Source organism: Anomalospiza imberbis, chromosome 1 (assembly GCF_031753505.1).
Source record: "Anomalospiza imberbis isolate Cuckoo-Finch-1a 21T00152 chromosome 1, ASM3175350v1, whole genome shotgun sequence".
NCBI classification, from domain to species: domain Eukaryota; kingdom Metazoa; phylum Chordata; class Aves; order Passeriformes; family Viduidae; genus Anomalospiza; species Anomalospiza imberbis.
Window position 1 is genome coordinate 115,648,854 of NC_089681.1, and position 18,639 is coordinate 115,667,492.

Below are 18,639 nucleotides of genomic sequence, written 5' to 3' on the forward strand. Positions count from 1 at the left end.
TTAGGCAAAACCAAAACTCTATTCAGCAATATTAGAGATACTAAATAATTAAATATATACTCAAATAATGGTTTAATTATCAGAAAATACATTATGTGCATATTAAGACTGGTACTGATATCACATATATCTAAAAATATATTCATCATACCCATATGGGTTAAATTTATGGCTATAAATTTGGGTCTTTTCTCAAGTGTCAGAACTATCTCCAGCTGCTTCATTTGTGTACTAATATATGATTTAGCTGAAACAGTATAAAAATGAATGTTGTTAGAAAACTCATTTAAGTGTCATTTATTTCTAAATTGTTTCAAGCAAATAAATTATTCCACTTAGGCAGTAATTTGTATAGATGAAATTAGTTCAAATCCATCTGCATGGAAAAAAATGCAAGAGAAGAAACTAGGTAGCTCTGCTTTTGACCACTCTTTCACTTTCTGCATCAGTTCTTCTAAGAGGTGTGCTTCTCAGGGTGTTATGCAAGATCCTTCCATAAAAGCAGAAAAAGGCAACTCTCAAACATAATTGGTTTCACTATTTCCAGATATGAGAGATTTGAGAGGAGCTATTACGAGATTCTTATAAGTTTTATGCAGTTATGAAGGGGAGTTATACAGTCTATTTTAGACCTCTAATTAGAGTGCATCCAAGAAGCACTAAAGATTAGGAATGCAAGATTCCCTCTGCAGACAAAAGAAAGAAAAGCACTTTCCTGTACTCCATTCTGCAAATAACTTGAACCAGTTCAGCAAAGAAAAATAGTGCCATGTTCACCATACCTTTCACAGGTATTCAGTGCTAAAAAAACCTCCTGTCTAAAATAGTAAGAAGGACAAATACCGTATACGACTGTCTTCTGAGCATTTCAACTGATTTATTTTCTCCCTTACCACAGTAGACTCAGAATTAATGCATCACATTTATTTCAGGTTCCTGAAGCCAAAAAAGACTTAAACTGGAAAGCTTCAATACAGAATCACTTAGGTGTCTGTTTCAGAGTATTCTAAAGGGTGATATTTGAGCTGCTATGGATTGCCCATGCTTGCTGAATCTCTCAAGGAAGTTTTAATGTACTGCTGCTTTTTGTAATAAAGCAAACAGGACTTAAGTGACAGTGTTTCCCATACACCTCAGATTCTTCTCCCCATATCGTCTCTTCTTAACACTAAATCCCCTGCCTATTTTCAGCAATATTTATCAGAGAAGAAGAGATACAATAAGCTTTATAAAACAGCCAGGAGAAAAATTACTTGTGCCCTAATTTCACAAAATTTCAGTGTCAGCTTGACAGTATTGGATTACAGAACATTCATATAGCAGCTCAACTGCAAGGGCATACAAGGATTCTTTGGCATATAGAATCATTTTTTACCCCTTTCATATATTTGCAAGAGCTGAAGAGATTTTTCTTTTCTCTGATACTTTAGCAAATATTAAATGTTAGAATTTCAGCACTTTGTGAAATTAGGAAACAAAAATTATTGATTAAAAACAAAGAGAAAAGGACTATCCAAAGAAATTTTCTAGATGTCCATTTGAATTGGTACCATGCTCACTGCATACTAAAAGTGACCAGTCCAGGGCTAGAATCTAAAGGTTTTCATTTCTCATCACTGATTTTATATTTCAGTTAGGGAGAAAAATTTGGGTTTGTGCTGTTCTCACAAAACAGTTTGGAACGTGTGAATTTTTTATGGAAATAAAACCTCACAGAACTTTTACAGTTAGCCTGGTGAATGAGGGAGCAACTGAAGGCCCCACACTTCAAGGACAACTCTCTCACACTTGGCAAAAGAAATTTTCCAGCTGATCTGAGCTGGGTCGAGAGCTGTCTTGGGAGAAAGGTTGGGTCACTGGTACCCAGTTGGAATGGAAGGAATCAGGAAAGATACTACATTGAAGAAACAGCAAGTGCCAGGAAGTTCTTGTCTTGGTGATTTAGAAAGCATGAAAACACACCGTGACACCTTAGAGTATTCATAGTAGTTCTATTTTTACTTTAAGTAGATTGAAAATAAATTCAGCTGTCCCTCAGAAAATGCAGTTAATACCAGTAAAAGCCACTCTGTTTTTGATGCTTCCCAAAATGTGGTAGAACACAGTATTGCAATCCTGAAGTTCTAAAATAAAAATATATCAGTGTGATAAAATACATAAATTAATTTTTACCACATTTTCACCAATGTGAGTTTGTTCAGGTTCCTCTTTTAGTTTTAGGCATTTTTTTCTTTTTAAACATTAATGCAATTTGCTTTCTGATTTTGGTCTGAAAGCTATGTCATTAGAACAACTTTTTGGAAAGTAGAGTACATTTTTAGAGGAACATTTTTTTCTTACTAGACATTTAAAACCACATTTATATGAAAAGTTTTTGTGTTGCTGACTGGGCATTAATGTTCTGAAAGATATGCATTGCAAGTAAAGATAGAATTGCTCATTATAGACATGCTGTTTCATCATAGTGTAGGTTGTTACAAATCTCGTGTGGTGAAAAATCCTTTCATTTCTTCAAAATCTGTGATCGAGACCATTACAAGATTAGAAAAAGTGAGAATATTTTCTGTTTCTAATGCAAGATTTGTTTCTGTGGCTTAGACTATCTAGTTCCATCCTCTTTTCCTTCCTGTTTGTCATCAGTATAGTTTCAGCCAAATTTAACATTTCCAGCTAGTCTGGTCTTGTCAGGATACCATTTTACAAGAGTAATTTTGGAAACACAGGGTAAGGATGGAAATATGCTTCTCATCTGCAACAATCCATTCATATAAAGGAGCTATACTGGAAGGATTAAGGGTGTGAAACACGCCCCTTTTTATGGCAAGAATTGGATAGATAAGGTACAAGGGTGATTTTTAGTGGTGAAAGTCTTGTATCTGTAACTCTCATAGTAAATTGCACTTCTGAAAATAAGATACAGCCTTCACTTTTTTTACTTCTCCATTTCTCTTCTGCTGTAGCTATTATGTTCTGCAGCACTATATTTTAACATATAATACCTAGATGCTACAAGAGATCTTGAAATTATTTTGGTCAACATGACATTTCTTGAGTAATAAAATGTAAAAGGCTACTGAAAATTACTTCTAAAGCTTAAAACTTGATAAAATTTCAGGATTCATCCAAAGTTTCAGATATTAAAAACTGAAGATATTTTTTTTCTTCATAAATATGTTTTAGTTTATTTTCTATAATTACACCACATGTTTGATTTAAAGTACAAGTATAAATTCATGTGGGCACTACTGAGGATTTAACAAATGTACAAACATCCCTTAATGTGGAGCAGCAGTTCTACCAGAAAGAAATTAAATTTTTGTAGAAAATTTCATTTATTTCTGGGGACTATTTTACTTTCTTGATAATACAGAGAACAGCTCTTGACTCTTGCCTCATAATCCCAGCACACAGGCTTGTGACCATCAGACAGTGTTTTAATTTAGACCCTTTCCTGTCAGGGATCCACATTATTTGTGTAGATGCCAGCTCTGATGCTTGATTTGTTATTCAAGGACTTATCTGGAAGAGAGGTTCCCAGAACAAGAGAAGTATTGGTGCTTCCCTGCAGCACAACAGCAAGCCCTACAGTTGGTCTGAGCCTGGCTGGAAGACATATCCAAATTTTCATCACCAGCCCCAGAGATATTCTGTGTCATGCGGCCCAAGATGGCATTTTATTATGTGCCAAAGAAAACACTGGTCTGTCAAAAAGGAAGGATTCCATTTTTTTGCTCAGCCAAACTATTAGAACACTCACTGCATTGTTTTGGTGCCACAAACTTTGCTTGCCAAGCATGAGAAACCTATCAGGAAGCACCTGCTTTCAAGGGCAAACTATTCTGTTATTACATTTAGTTTATTGTGCCATTCACAGATTCTCCCTGGAAGCCATGAATTAGCCATGATAAATGAGCACCAAACATTCAAGTGCTGTGCAAACTGCTACAATACTCTAAGCATTAAAGCAGATGAAATAAAATCACTGTTCTCAGCACAGCAATATGTCAAAATTTAATAGCTAGAAAAACAGCTACTATCAAACTAAGAAACACTATAACAAGGATTCTTTCTCATTAACTTCACTTTAGAAAAATAGTTCATTGAATAAATAGTTATGTATATCTTAATTAAATACAAACAATCAATTTTATAGACTTCTGAGCATCAAAAAGGTTAGAAGCCAATGCCTTCGTTCTATGAATATAAAAAACTTCCTCCTTCATTCTTGCTTCTCTCAGAAAATGATACCATAAAACAGAATATCTAAAGGTGGCAGAAGATGTCTCATAACCTTTAATAGAGCACCTGGAAACATTATTTTCAATGACAGTTCATATAAACTGACATATCAACTATATCAGGCTGGGGAAAAACCTAATAATATTCTCCCAATTAATTCTAACCTCTTAGCTTTACTTGCAATTATTTCACTCAGCTCCTAAAACTCAGCTTATTAAGATCCATCCATCATGGTGTGGGTCACACAGTATTTCTACTGTTGGGTTTTCTGGCCTTTGTCTTCCTTGTGAGAGGAAGTGAGAGGACCTTGCCTACACTGAACTCATAAAAAGGAAACTTGCTTTAAAATGAAGAATAAAGGTAAACTGCAAAATAATTACTATAATTCCAGATTATTTATTTATTTAGATGACTTTTATTTCCCTGAACTTAGTCTGCTGCTTCCCTGGAAGAGACACTCATGCTCATCACTTGTGAGTGCCAGCTGAACTATTTACCTGTACTGCATGTCTGACTTATTGATGCATAAAGTGGCTGGTTTTATTTCCACCTTTTTCTTTTAGTGATTATATCTATATATATAAAGTTATTGCTTCAGTAATTTGATATATTCCATGTGAGATTGATACAACATCAGGTTGTGATTATTTATGTTTAAAAAGCATACCCACAAAAAACCCAGCAGAAATTAGCAACATTACCATAATTCACTACAAAAGACACAAACAGAAGGTCTGTAGCTCCCCTGCCAGTTCAAGCAATCATTCCCAGGAGACACACATCAGCAGAAAAATTAATAAATTAACTGTTTCTTCTATCTGAAGCATGATTTCTTCTGCAATTAAAGCAGGTTATCACCTGCCTATATGTTTCTCTATTTATAAAATTATTTGAAATACAAAGTGTTGCAATGTCCAGATAGATAGCTGCTTTTCTGAAGATACTGTTGGTGTTAAAAGGAAGAAAATTTTTGATACATAACTGTCTTATTTAATCAGAACAAAATCAGGAGGAAAAAACTGCAATTCAGATAGCTCCGACTAGATGCAGGCAGCAAAGTCTCTGCATTTCTCCAAGAGTTACTGCTCCCACTATCTAATTTGATGATTAGCACTGAGTCGTAATTGGAACCAAAATCCCAAATCCCCATCTAGATCCTGCTCACAGCAGTATGAACACACGTCAACACCTGCCTGTCTTATTTACATAAGAATCATGGCTGATGTGTTTAAACGTCTGCAGTAATTTCCACCTGTCCATCCTGACTCTTGTTGATCACTGCTTCTGCTGCAGGGATCGATCAGCAGCGTGGGGAAGCATTTGGCTCATTCCAGAGCAATACCTGCTGCTCACTCAGCAACCCCATCAGTCAATCCATCTCTGCTTCTTCACAGCTGCTCCCTCCTCTTTCTGTTCTTGGCCAAACATCACTTGTACACTTTACCACCCAGGACTATCCTTTTCCTCTAAAAATCAATCACCTCTGCAGTTCGTTCTGTAAGTAAACTTAAAAAAAAATCAATTTTGTGTTTAAGGTTTCTTATAATCTGGTTTTTTTAAAGTTTCTTAAAGGATAAGAGACTGCTTTTTTAAAATTTAGACATCACATATGGCTACTCGCCACAGGTACAAGAATTTGTTAATTAATATCTGTAATTGCAGATGAATTTGAAGGAAACAAAATTGCTGATTCAGAAGGGAAAATGGCAAGCTTTTACAGGGAATTGAAAATAGTTGGATGCAAACCTCCACCCTATCAAAAGAAAATCTGGAAGTATGCTTTAATCTGTAAGCATGTAAAGGATGAATCCTGTCTGTGGTCCCACACTACACTGCAGTGAGTTCATATGACTGATGTGGGTAGCCAAGCCTCCCACCCCTTTCCTTAGGGAAAGTGCTCAGTGCAGTACAATGGAAGAGCATCACCTGCCTAATTCCAGGCAAGAAGTTGTTGGCAACAGACCCATGGACCATGCCTTGCTCTAACCACTCTCAGGTGCATGCTCTGCAAGGCATGTCAGCAGAGCCACTCTCCTCGTGAAATCTAAACAACTCATATGTGTCAATTAAAACACCCTAAACAAACCAACAGCTTTCGGTAAATATTCCTGTAAACATACAAAGAGGTAGCAAAGACAGTCAGGATTTCTAATGCATCCTGGTTTCTGTTTCCAGTGCAGTAGCAACTCTTGAGCATGACTAAGATAACTTAGTCATAGTTCAGCTTCAAAGAGGGCCATTAAGACCATGGCCATTAAAATCCCAAACATTAATTTACAGTAAGACCTTGAAAGGCCCCCAAAATGTAGTGCATAATCACACTATTCTCTCACCTTTTTCCTCCCATGCTGTCACCCAATTATTACAGCTCTGAAGCAGACACAACTTACCGCTATATATATATTCCTCTGTAAATCAGTGACCCTGTTAATTTTACTTAGTCTTGGCAAATGTGTAGCTCAATACCTTTCATTAATATTTATTAACTATTCTTTTCTACATTGAACTTTTAATTATTTAAATCACTAACATATAATTCCATAACTACAGGTTTTATTAGGTGCATTCTTCTTCCCACTGTTCTAGAAGTGAATAAAATAAAATGTTAAGTCCAAATTCCAAATCCTCAAGATCTTTCAATAGAATAAAGAAACAATCCAGTTTAATAAATGTAGTGAATGTCTTATCATCTCACAAACATAATTCATACAGTAAAAAGAAATATGTAGAATAAATACCATGTATTTTGATTTCAACCAATAAAAACACACAAAAAGTAGTGAGAACAGCTTGCCACTGATACACTGTGATTATTATTGAATTTTGAATATTTTTTACTCTCCAAGAGAACTTTTGATCTTCCACAAAGATTATTTTTTCTGCAAAAATATCTTCCACTAAAACAATATAGTTTCCCTATCCTTTTTCATATCACTATAAATTCCTAAACTAAATTGTGAGAAATTCCTAACTAAAATGTGAGAAAAGGCAGAACTTACGCAAAAACACTTGTCCAGGAGTTATCTGACATTTAGGGGGGAAGAAAAAAATCAAGTTATTTGTCCAAGGACAATTTTCTCATTCTAAACATCAAATAAATGACAAAAGGACTAGCTCAGAATTCTCTTTCATACCTTTGGAATAAGATTCCTAGTCACATTTCATAACTAGCTATTGAGTGAGATGGAAGGCCAAAAGAAAAGGCCACCAAAAAAAGCTGTAACAATGAATTTCAGGTCTATTCGGTTCAGATGAATCCTTCTGTATTTCTATAGGTTTAAAAAAGAGAAAAAAGCAAAATTATCCTAGACTCCTAGTCATCAGAAGTAAGGCCTGAGGAGAAAGTGAATTGAGTGCTGGCACACTGGAATCTGTTTCCTCTTCAAAAGATCAACAGGGAAGACTACATATTTCTCCATAACACAATTGTCTTCATCTGTCCCAGAAATGATTGACAGCCAGCATTAAGCTTTAGGGATGCTCAGACGATATTTAATGTCAAGTTCAACATTGAATGCACTTGTATTTTAAGAACAACACCTGTTCCAAAGTCTTTGAATACTACTATCAGTCCCAGAAAACAGAAGGAGCCAGAAACTCTTGGCAAGATTAAGTCCAAAAGAAGAATTTTTTTTTACTGTTTAGAAAGTCTCTCTGCTCTCTGGGATTTGAGAATGTTGTGTTTGTTTCTTTATTTTGCTCCCCTTCCCCCACTCCTTTCCCTTGTTATCCTTTCTTTTTTCCTTATTTCTTATTTATTTATTTTTAGATTGAGTGGGCAAGAAACAAAATTATTCTGTGAGCAGGTTGTTCCTTACCTGCTTTTTTTCTTTTAGTCACTTTAACACAAGGTAAGATGAGCTTGCTTGTGATAATGCAAAACTGCTGTAGCAACTGCCTTTGTTAACCTTTTCCAGGCTACAGCATGTGTAATATACATACTGTGTTTTCCTTTCAAAAATTCATTTCCTCAGACTAGTACTAGGAGCAGCGAATGCTCTGTAAACCCCTATCTTGCCTGATTTATTTTAATATATTCATATACATCTATTAGCTTACACTTCTACATGTGCTTGAGGCAGTGTTTTTGTTGTATTTCTATTCTTTACTGCCCCGAAAAATACTCTGAGCATCTTTCCTTTACATCCAAAAAGGCTGGGAATGCGTATAAAATTGCTATCTGCACAAATAAAATAAAAATTGATAAAATGGAAGTTGAGTGTACAAATGTAATGATAACAATAAGAGAAATTTGTTTTCAGGATAAACCTATTTACTCATTGAAATGCATAGACAGAGAAAAAAGTAATATATGTTTGGGGAAGGGAATAAAGGGACATTTACAGAAACTCTCCAGTGGGAATCCAGATAATCATCTATGGTTTAGAAACACTAAAAAATTTCTTCCACTTACCCAAAGTACACGTTCATTCAAATATATGTAACTTCATATATACAGATTTGATTTGATCACTGTAATGTGTATCAGGTTTCTACCCAAAAACAATACAGAAGATAATATTCTTTTGTTACTCAGGAAAAAGAGTCCCTTATTTAATGGATATTTTCACTCTTAAATCTCAAATGCTTGCCTTTAATACAAATATAGGGTTTATTTCTCAAGTAATGATGCGTGCTATTAGTCCAACTTTATATTTATAATACTAATCTAAGATTAGTGTGATTACTGAATTATATAGCATCTGAATGGAAGAACTATAGAATTATCATCCTGCCTTATTTCTGTCTAGCAAAAAATAAGAGAACATCACCGAAAAATTTGAATACATCAGTATATTCTCTAGCAATAACATAGACTCTGAATAAAACTTACAGTAATGACTATTTTTCATTGTTTTAAAGTAACTGCACTTTAAAAATAATGCCTGAATACATTTTTATTTGCTTGAATCAGATCCTTAGGACTAGAACTCAAAAATTTAGCAAAACATGATCTTAAGATGCCTTGAAACCCTTCCAATTCCATCTTTCAGGTCCAATTTCAGCTCAAGTTAGAATCAGAAGTTACTCTAACTGCTGCAAGTGAAGAAAACAAGTTAATCAACATTAAATTATGAAGTTCTACACCCCCAAAACATGTGCCAAAAGAAGAGAAAAAGATTTTTCCAGTTAGCTGCCTAATCTAGGCACTTGGTTACTTCCAGGAAAGAACAACAATACAACACAGGCTCCAACATCCAATCCCTGTTTTTTATTAAAACCCATATTTGCCTTTTTAGTAATGGAGCTACAGCAAGGTGCAGTACTGGTCACATCTTATGGAGAAAAGTAGAGAGAGGTAAGGTCTGCATTTTTGGGGTTCTGAGCTGAGAACAGGCAATATTCTTTCCAGTGTTGAATGTATATTTTTCCAGTAACAAATTATTTATTCACAACACCCCATTATTTACTTGTTCAAGGATACGAGTAAATGCACTAAACAATTCTGCATTAACATAGGAGCAACAATAGAATCATCTTTGGAAATTTCCCTCTGGCCAACTCACCCCATCTCTACAAGAAAGAACTTGACCAGCTTCCCCGCTCTTATTCCTTCAGAGGGACAGTTTGACAGACCACCAGATTTTCCACTGTCACTGCTTTGAAGTCTCATTGACTTTGATTAGTGCTTATCATAGTTTGCCTCACCCTTCCTTGGTCACAGGATTTTACAGAATCTCAGAATCAACTCAATTTGAAAAAACCTCTGAGATCATCAAGTCCAACCTATGACTGAACATCACCATGTTTACACCAAGGGCCATATCCAGTCTTTCCTTACACACCTCCAGGGACAGTGAAGAATTTCTTTCTAATGTCCAACCTAAGCTTCCCCAGGACAGCTTGAGACTGTGTCCTCTCGTCCTGTCACTGGTTGCCTGGAAGAGACCAATCCCCACCTGGCTACACCCTCCTTTCAGGCAGTTGTAGAGAGTGATAAGGCTTCCCCTGAGCCTCCTTTTCTCCATGCTAAACAACCCCAGCTCCCTCAGCTGGTCCTCATAGGACATTCTCTCCTGACTCTTCACCAGCTTCATTGTCCTGCTCTGTACCCACTCCAGCACCTCAATGCCCTTCCTGATTTGGGGGGCCCAGAACTGGACACTGTATTTAAGGTGCAGCCTCACCAGTGCCATGTATGAGGCTATGATCACTGCCCTGGTCCTACTGGCCCCACAATTCCTAATACAGGCCAGGATGCCAGTGCCCTTCTTGGCCATCTAGGCACACACTGGCTCATGTTCAGCCAGCTGTCACCCAGCACCCCAAAGGACTTTTCTGCTGGGCAGCTTTCCAGTCACTCTGCTCCCAGTCTGTAATTGGAGCATATTTTGTCTTTGTCAGGTGGACCATTCTGATCCTGGAGTCTGATGAAAAGCTTCCTCCCCCCAGAAACTCAGTTGTTGCTTCCCTACATCTGACACTGCTGCAATTCCTTGAGCCCTGTTTGAGGGAGAACCCCCAGGCAGCCAAGAAGCACTTTTCTGCTTTCAAAGTTTTGGTGATACTATTAAGCAGCACATTGACTGGGGGAGAGAGGATAGGATTCACCCTGAATGAGACAGAATTTGACAACAAAGTTGCAGAAAGTGTTAGTTCATTGGCTCAACTTAGCAGACACCACCAGTTTGTTTGTGAGACAGAAAAGAAAGTGCTGAGGGTAGCTGGGAAAGAGTGGGGGAGGAATCTGACCCTGCAATCTGGAAAGATCACTGCATACAAAGGCTTTCGGTCTGTACCAACTGACAATGATGCAAAAGAGACAACCTGGTTCTACCCACAGTGCCAGCAGAAGTATGCTGACATCACATTTGGTATGCTTCAATCTGTATGTTCTCATCAGGTACTTTTCAATCACACCTCGAGGGTAACTAAAACAATCGGAAAACTGATTCAACTTTATCAGGAAGGAAAAAAACACCAAACAGTTATGGAAATTGCTGCTTAGGTGCAAAGATCCTTTTGATAGCACTTGAGCACGATTTTAATTGGAAAATATATTTGAATCTAGAAGTTGTTCAGTAAATAGAGAATTAACAAATTATCACCATTGACACTGAGCAAGAAGGAATTTACTTAGCTTGATCTTCGGGTTAGATGGATAGTGTAAAATTGTCAATAAGAATGCGAAGTACATGCTTAATTTGGAATCTGATCACATATGACAGACAGGAGATAATTATAGAACTTCAGCTGTCATTTCATAGCATAACCATACACAAAATTGTTGTTCTTTTTTAAATGCAAATTAATAAGGATATTTTCTGAATCTCGGTTAACTTTACTTCCTCAGAAAGTCTCACAAATTTTCAGAAACCACCACCTTATGTGTATTTAATCTATTTAAATAAATAAATAGTGCATGTAGAATATTTATGTATATGTGTGTATATATACATATATATATATATATGAAAACAATAGAACATAATTTCCTACCATGCAACTATTTCTGAATGCTTTGCCTAATCTAAATAGGGTTAAGAAGCAACAATATGCAAATTTTCCATTCAAAAGCTTGAAGTGAAATAACTCACTTCAGACATTCAGTTTCATAATATTTGGTGGTGGAGTTAATTATAGGTTTGTATTTGAAATATTTTCACACTTGAAAATGATATTTTGTCTCGAACATCTAAAAAGAAAAACAAAACTAAACAAAGCAAAACCCTTAAACCACACACCACTCACTTGATAATGCTTCTGTTTGCTTTCCATGTATGCAATAAACACATTGTTAACAGAGGGGACAAAAAGTTTTTGGATGACTTGGTGTTTACATTTTGCATGGAGAGGGAAACATTGTGGGAAACCATTAACTTAAATTAAGATGTCAGGAACACAAAAGATATTTTTGAGTTGGAAGAAGGTGTCGGTATAAAAACACATAGGCAGAGCCAAGAAGCTCTGCCTTGGAAATCCAGAGAAGCAAACCTTGAATGCTCCTCTTCCACATGTGCAACACAGGTAGTGGGAAATTTGCAGGAGACTTCTGCAATCTCCTGCACAGCTAATACTAACCCCAAAATTAATCTAATTGCTTTCTTTAGCACATGTTATTAGTTTTATATGTAAAGAATACTTATGTGTTACATACTGCAAAAAAAATCTACTGGGAGAATTCTGAGGAGCTGAAGCACCTGCCAAGAACTTGTTTTATACATTTTTTGAGAAATGTAGTATTTCATAGTGTAATTTATAACTGCTAATTAGACATAAATCACTGCAATAGTATAGTTTTACAAGTTCCGTCAATGAAATTTTGACAATTCCGTGCAAAGCAAAGCATATTTTCTAATATTATCTGGAATCCCTTCTTGCACTTTTGCCCGGAATTAGAATTATCCCTCTCCTGGATTAAAGATGCATTGGTGGATTAGTCTATCACTGATGACAACATAATATATCCTTCCCAGAGGCTTAAACTGAAAAGAGGTCTGTTAACTACAGACTGTATTAAAACAACAGGAAAGAAAAAGAAGGAAAAAAAGGACATTGGATATGAGACCGTATTTTAACATTCAACTATCATCATGTGGGAAGTCAAAGTTAGTGAAACATAGCCTCAGGTTCAGTGCCATGGATCACTCCTACTCTTTCTACAGGCTGTATCACCTGTAAAACTAGTAAAGCATGGGACTGATTCCTGCAAGGATTAGCCATGCCTACTACTTCTAGCTTTATCCACCTGAGCAAGCTCAGAAAAAAAATACCAGCCACACAGGCAATTTAAATGAAAAATAAATTGGTTTTAATTTTTCTACTTGAGGGTCAGATATGTACACACATTTTGAAAAATTGTACTTCTTTATTTGAATTTTTTTGGCCAGTTAAAGAAGTATTAATTTTATATTTAAATTTAGCTTTTCTAAAGCAACAAAGCAGATGAGCTGTTTGTGAACTACTTTCTATTTCTGAAACTTTGTTTCAGATGACATGAAGTTGATTCATCACTTTAACGCTCTAAAGGAGATGTTACGTTATTCTGCATTTTAAGAGACATGCCAGCAGTTTTCCATAGAATAGTATCTTCCTGCAATGTTTTTCTAGGTGTAAAACCACATAGTACATAAAGCATCTTTCTGTGTGAATGCCAATAATTGTACAATGACGACTTCTAGAATACACCTGTTTAACATTTAAGCCAGATTCTGGAAAGCTAACTAAAAAGAATGATTTCAATGACTCTAATAAATAGATAATGTGCTGTACTTTCTGGTGAACTTAAACACCTAATTACATTCTTTTCCAATTATATCCCAGGAAAACGTAGATGAGTTGCTAGCATTACATTTCAATGTAAGACACTGGGGTCTGTTTTATGTTTAAACAAAGGTCAGTCCTTTACTTCATGAAAGTCAGTAATATCATTGGCTTAAAAAGATAGTTCAATATGGGTGTAGAATGCAGCTAAGAAATAAGCTTTCTACCACACTAGCCTCTTGGTGTCACTGAGAAGACAGGGATTAGACATTTTTCTGGTGTTTTATTTAATAAGAGACCTGGATGTCATCACTAATATCGCTTGCTAAATTGAATCTTTGAAGAACAGTATAGAATATGTGAAGTGTTTGTGTGTACAGCTCACAGACTGTGTGCTCCATCCTTTGAAAGGAAACCATTGTGAAGGGGGAGGGTCCTGAGCACAAAGAAGGGAAGAATTGCTTTTCTGGCAAATGGCAGTATCAGCAACAAAACTCTAATAAGAGCCACATGCTTCAATATACAGTAAATAATACTCATACACTTTGTAGAAATAAAAGGTTGGAGGATGGGGGGAAAGGACTTTGAGTTCTGTAGTCAAAGGAATTTAAAGGTACATCTAAGTAGTCTTATGAGAGATTGCTTTATAGTGAAGTATCAGTTACACACATCCCTGGATCATAATTATCCTCAGACTAGCAGAGCAGTTATAATGCAGTTCTATGCTTCTCTGCAATTGATCTCTGTGTCTGCATCGTTTCCCTGACGTTTTACAACTTGCTGATTCAGTAATCACAGTTCAGCTGTCTTAATCACACGGTAATTGAACCATAGAGAGAATGCCAATAATCAAGAAGATACCAAACCAATTAGATAGCAATGTTTTCAGTCAAGAAACAGCTAACAGCAACTCAAATCTGAGTTTATTCTCCACTATCGATGTCGAGATTTCTTAGAAGGGAACCAAAGGGAAGGCAGACCATTTTGGCCCAAATCCGCTATCTCCCTGCTCCTTTTATTATGCGCGAGCCCCGTTAAAGAAGAAACAAAAGTCAAGAAACAGGCGGGTCCTCCCTCTCGGCCGGAGGGGGAGCACGCCAGCCGGGGAAGGCAGCGCCTGGCCGGGGGAGCTGCCCGGCGGGGCCGAGCGGGAGGAGCCGCGCGCGGCGGGGAGCGGAGCGGAGCCCGGGCCGGGACCCGCCCAGGCCGGGACCTGTCCGTGGTCCTGCAGCCGGGCCGCCGGCGCTGCCAGAGCCACGGCCCAGGGGCCCTCGGCCCCTTCCCGGCTGCCTGCCTCCGCCAACGCCCTGCAACAGCTACTGTGGCTGCTGAGCCCGATTTACAGGAATTCAGCTTTTGGGGAGATTTCGAACCCCCTCAAGGCTGGGGGTACTTAACAAAAATAAATTCCCCAAACCCCTTCCCAGGCTCGAAGGGTGCCTTTCCCTGGCGGTCTCTCGGCTGCCCCGGGCGCGGGGGAAGCCCCAGTGCAGGGCGCAACTTTCCTGCAGGGAGCCGGGCTTCTGCCCCATCGGAGCCCCCGCGAAGGGGATCGAAGACGGAGGGGACCTGGCGCCCTCCTCGCCTGCAAAGCTATAGAGAAGCCAGGCAGGAGAGCGGGAGAGGTTGGGAGCTCCCTCGCCTCGACTTCCTCATTGCCGGCTTCTGGTAGCAGGGAAACCCCGGGGGGGGGCGGAGGGAAGAGGAAGCTCCCACCGTACGTGCAATGCCCCCCGTGCATCCCCTTCTCCGGGAGTCCGGAGCCCCAGCCCGGACTCACGTGTGCCGTCAAACCGGGTGGCGATGGTGTCGAGGAAGGTGTTCTGGGGTGCCAGTAATCCCTTCATAACCGGCATTTTTCCAGCGCGGTGCGAGGTTCCCCATCAAAGTTTGTCTACGAGGGTGGCTCGAGAAGAAAGTGCAGAGGGCGCCCGGGGGAAGGAGGGAGGGAGGAGGCGGAGGGATCGGGAGGAGAAGGAGGATGGGGATGCCGCCGCGCCGCCTCCGGCGCTGGGAGCCCCCCGCTCGTCAGCCCCGGCCCCGCACAGCGCTCCCGCCCCGGGGAGCCGCGCACAGGTGCGGAGCCGCGCCCCCGGCCGGCAGCGCCCGCTCCCCCTCCCCGCACCCCTCCAAAGGCAAGGGGGAGGGGGCGCCTGTGGAGAGCCGCCGTGAAGAAGGACGGGCGGGAGGAGAGCAGGGAGCTGGGGAAGAGCCACCTTTATCCACCTGTAGCCGAGCCGGGTGGGGCGGGGCAGCGCAGGGACCGGCGGCTCCGGGGCCTCCTCCGCCCCCGGCAGACCCAGACACATTTCAGCTCTAGCACTTGAGAAGGGTCCCAGGTATCTCAGCTCACAGGGACCCTGTTATATGAGTAACAGGGTAATACCGCAGGGTAAAGGACGGGCTTACTTTGCTGCAAGGAGAAGAAACACCCGTGGTAGATAGCAAATGCCTCTGGAGGTGCTCATTGGAGAGTGAGACTGGGACATGGATAATTCTCCACCAGAATGTGGCCTCAGACATTATTTGCATGGTTAGGCTATTTCATTTATTTAAGGAATAGACATTTTTCTGTGATTGTTAGTACATCCTATAGCATTCTTTCAACATTCTTCCCTGAAAAATTCCTGAATTTTTTTTTTTTTTCCTGACAGCTAAAGAAAGAATGAATACATATCCTAGCCCAGAAGGGCTAATGTGTAAATTCCAATAAATAAATATGTAACAATAGTAATAAAGAAGTGGCATTCCATATTCAGATGAGTAACCTGCTCAGACTGGTACCATGGTTCTTTAAATGCTGCCAGATAACTCTCCGTAGTACAGTCATTTCACTTACTGTAGCAGCAATGGCAAAACTTCCCCATGTTCTTTCAGGATTAAAAGTCCCTAGAGAAAAGAAATGGGAATACACTCCCTAATCTACAAAGTCACTATGCAGAGGAAGCCTGTTGGGTTCTTGCTATTTTACAGTACTGCTATTTGTATATTTTGTTATTCCTGTTTATTTAGGATTCTCTCTTTCTCCAGATGGTTAGAAGACTTTGATTTCCACTTTTTAGCATAAGCAGCACAGAGAGGTTACAAAAGAGAAAAAATGGTCTTTGTTTACAATAGATAATGAAACATAAAACCCCCCGAGAACCCCAGAAAATGCTGATACACAGGGTTTCTAGCACAATATAAAGCCTACCCATGGTAACCTCTCCTTGGCTCTGGAGAATGTAGCAGTATTTTGCTGAGATCATGAATCTGTCTGGTTGCCCTTGTACTAGAAGCCTTTCACAAACTAGTTGATATAGAGCTGCCAGATCAGTTTTCAGAAGGAGCACATGAACTGAGAGACTGCCTGTACAGTACTTTGGAAATCTTCAAGGTCTCAAAGTACTATCAGCTTCTTGCTAATTGATAGTCTTCAAATTCATGTTAGCCTTGTCCTTGAAGTACATAAGCAGCAGCCATGTCCTTAAAATATACAATTTTTAATACCAGCAATTTTAAATTTTCATTATTATTCTCATATCTTCTAGTTCAATATAAGCAGAGTCATAAAATTAATTTCTACTGATAGTTTTCCATTTATCCTCTCTGGCTAGTTGGGTTTGATGGTACATGTACTCACTAGTGAAATAAAGAAAATCCTGTTTCAATACCTGGAAAACCCGGAAAAGCATGATCAGGTTTTCACTTCTGCCAAAGTGCTCAGCAACAGAGGTTGTTAAGATAAATCCAAACCTTTGAAACCTGACAAAAGAGTTGCCTATGTTGTAGCCTGTGTTGCTGCAATTGTGTTTCAGTTTGCATTTTTTTCCAGGGCCTGCCCAAACACCATTTAAGTAAGGATGCAGTGAAAGAGAAAGGAATGCATTCTTAGTCCTAGTACAGGCAGTCAGGAGAAGCAAACCTATATATACTTTTAAACATATAAGTGTATTTCTCAATTTTGGTCATCACAAAAGGGAAAAGAGACAATTTTCCAGGGGAGTCAGGTTGTTGCCTGGTAAGTCGGCAAGCCCATAAATGGCCACACCAAGTCTGAGCTGTAATCATAATGTTTTAAGGGCTATATGACATAACAGCTTCTGCAAGTTTAGAGCTTTATTAACAGCTCATGGAAATTTCTTAATCATGAGACAAAAAATGTTTTAATAAAGCCTTAGGACTTAACTTGGACGAAGAATGCCAAACAGCTGTGCAAACACACAGCTCAGTAAGGATGGATAAGTGCCAGAGTATTTACATGGCATATTCCATGTTGATAGGGGTGAACACAAATTAGTTATTGAAATTCACCACTAGCCAAGGGGAGGTGATAGCAATGGCAGTGAAAGCTCTACCAACAGAGGAATTCTGCTGATGCACAAGAGGGAAAGTTACCAAATGCTGCTGAAAGCCTCTTCATTTCTGAGAACTTCAGGAAAGAGGAAGAAAGTTTGCTGTTCTTCAGAAGTACCCACAATCATGCCATACTGTTATAAATTGCTAATGGAAATGGCTACGTACCATGAACAATTAGTAACAATTAAGGTCCTAAAAATTGTGTTTGCGTTTTATGTATCACAAAGCAACCACCCAAATGCCTCTGAAATAGAATAAAATATATTAGAAAAATAATGTACATAAAAGGGCTCGAACTACAAAAGATGATAAATTGAAGTGCACTATCCTATTTTGCACTTGTATTTAGCATATTCTAGAGACTTTTACTCAGAGTAAAATCCTCCTTAATCCAAACTGGTGCTTCAGAGAGTTTACTGCAAAACACAGAAGCTTAAAGTTGCTCAAAGCTCAAGGCTGAAATTTCAGTGAGCAAAGAAGAAATAGTTAAGAAAAGCAGACACGAGCTGAGTATGTGTAAAAGGGAGGTAAAGGGAGCAGCTGAAAATTTGCAGTCAAGTTGTAGAAAATTATTTTTCACCTTTAAATGAAAAGCAAACTAGGGACTCTGAATAGTCACAGACATATATATATATATATATATATATATATAAATGTTTAAGGAAAATTAAACTTAAAACACAGGTGATTTTTATCTTTTTTCAAGAAGCCAGCTTTCAATTTTGCTGTATTAATTTCTAATATCTGGAATATCTGGACACAGTGCCTAATATAATACTTATTTTTGCTGGCAGGGACAGGTAAGCAAGAGTTGGAATCAACATTGATTTTTTTTTGTGTATAAATCTATATCCAATT

The 18,639-nt window shown here is 38.6% G+C and overlaps 1 protein-coding gene across 2 annotated transcripts in view; it reads right to left on the reverse strand.

Annotated features, from left to right (window-relative positions):
• Positions 1 to 15,542, reverse strand: part of KCNH8 (potassium voltage-gated channel subfamily H member 8) — a 175,031-nt gene extending 159,489 nt beyond the window's left edge. The window contains exon 1 of one of the 2 annotated variants that reach the window (XM_068207322.1): positions 15,224 to 15,542. In XM_068207322.1, the coding sequence (XP_068063423.1) occupies positions 15,224 to 15,299 (76 nt within the window). In that variant the 5' untranslated portion in view covers positions 15,300 to 15,542. The remainder of the gene's footprint in view (positions 1 to 15,223) is intronic. The other variant, XM_068207313.1, reaches the window with a different exon arrangement.
• Positions 15,543 to 18,639: the final 3,097 nt, after the last annotated feature.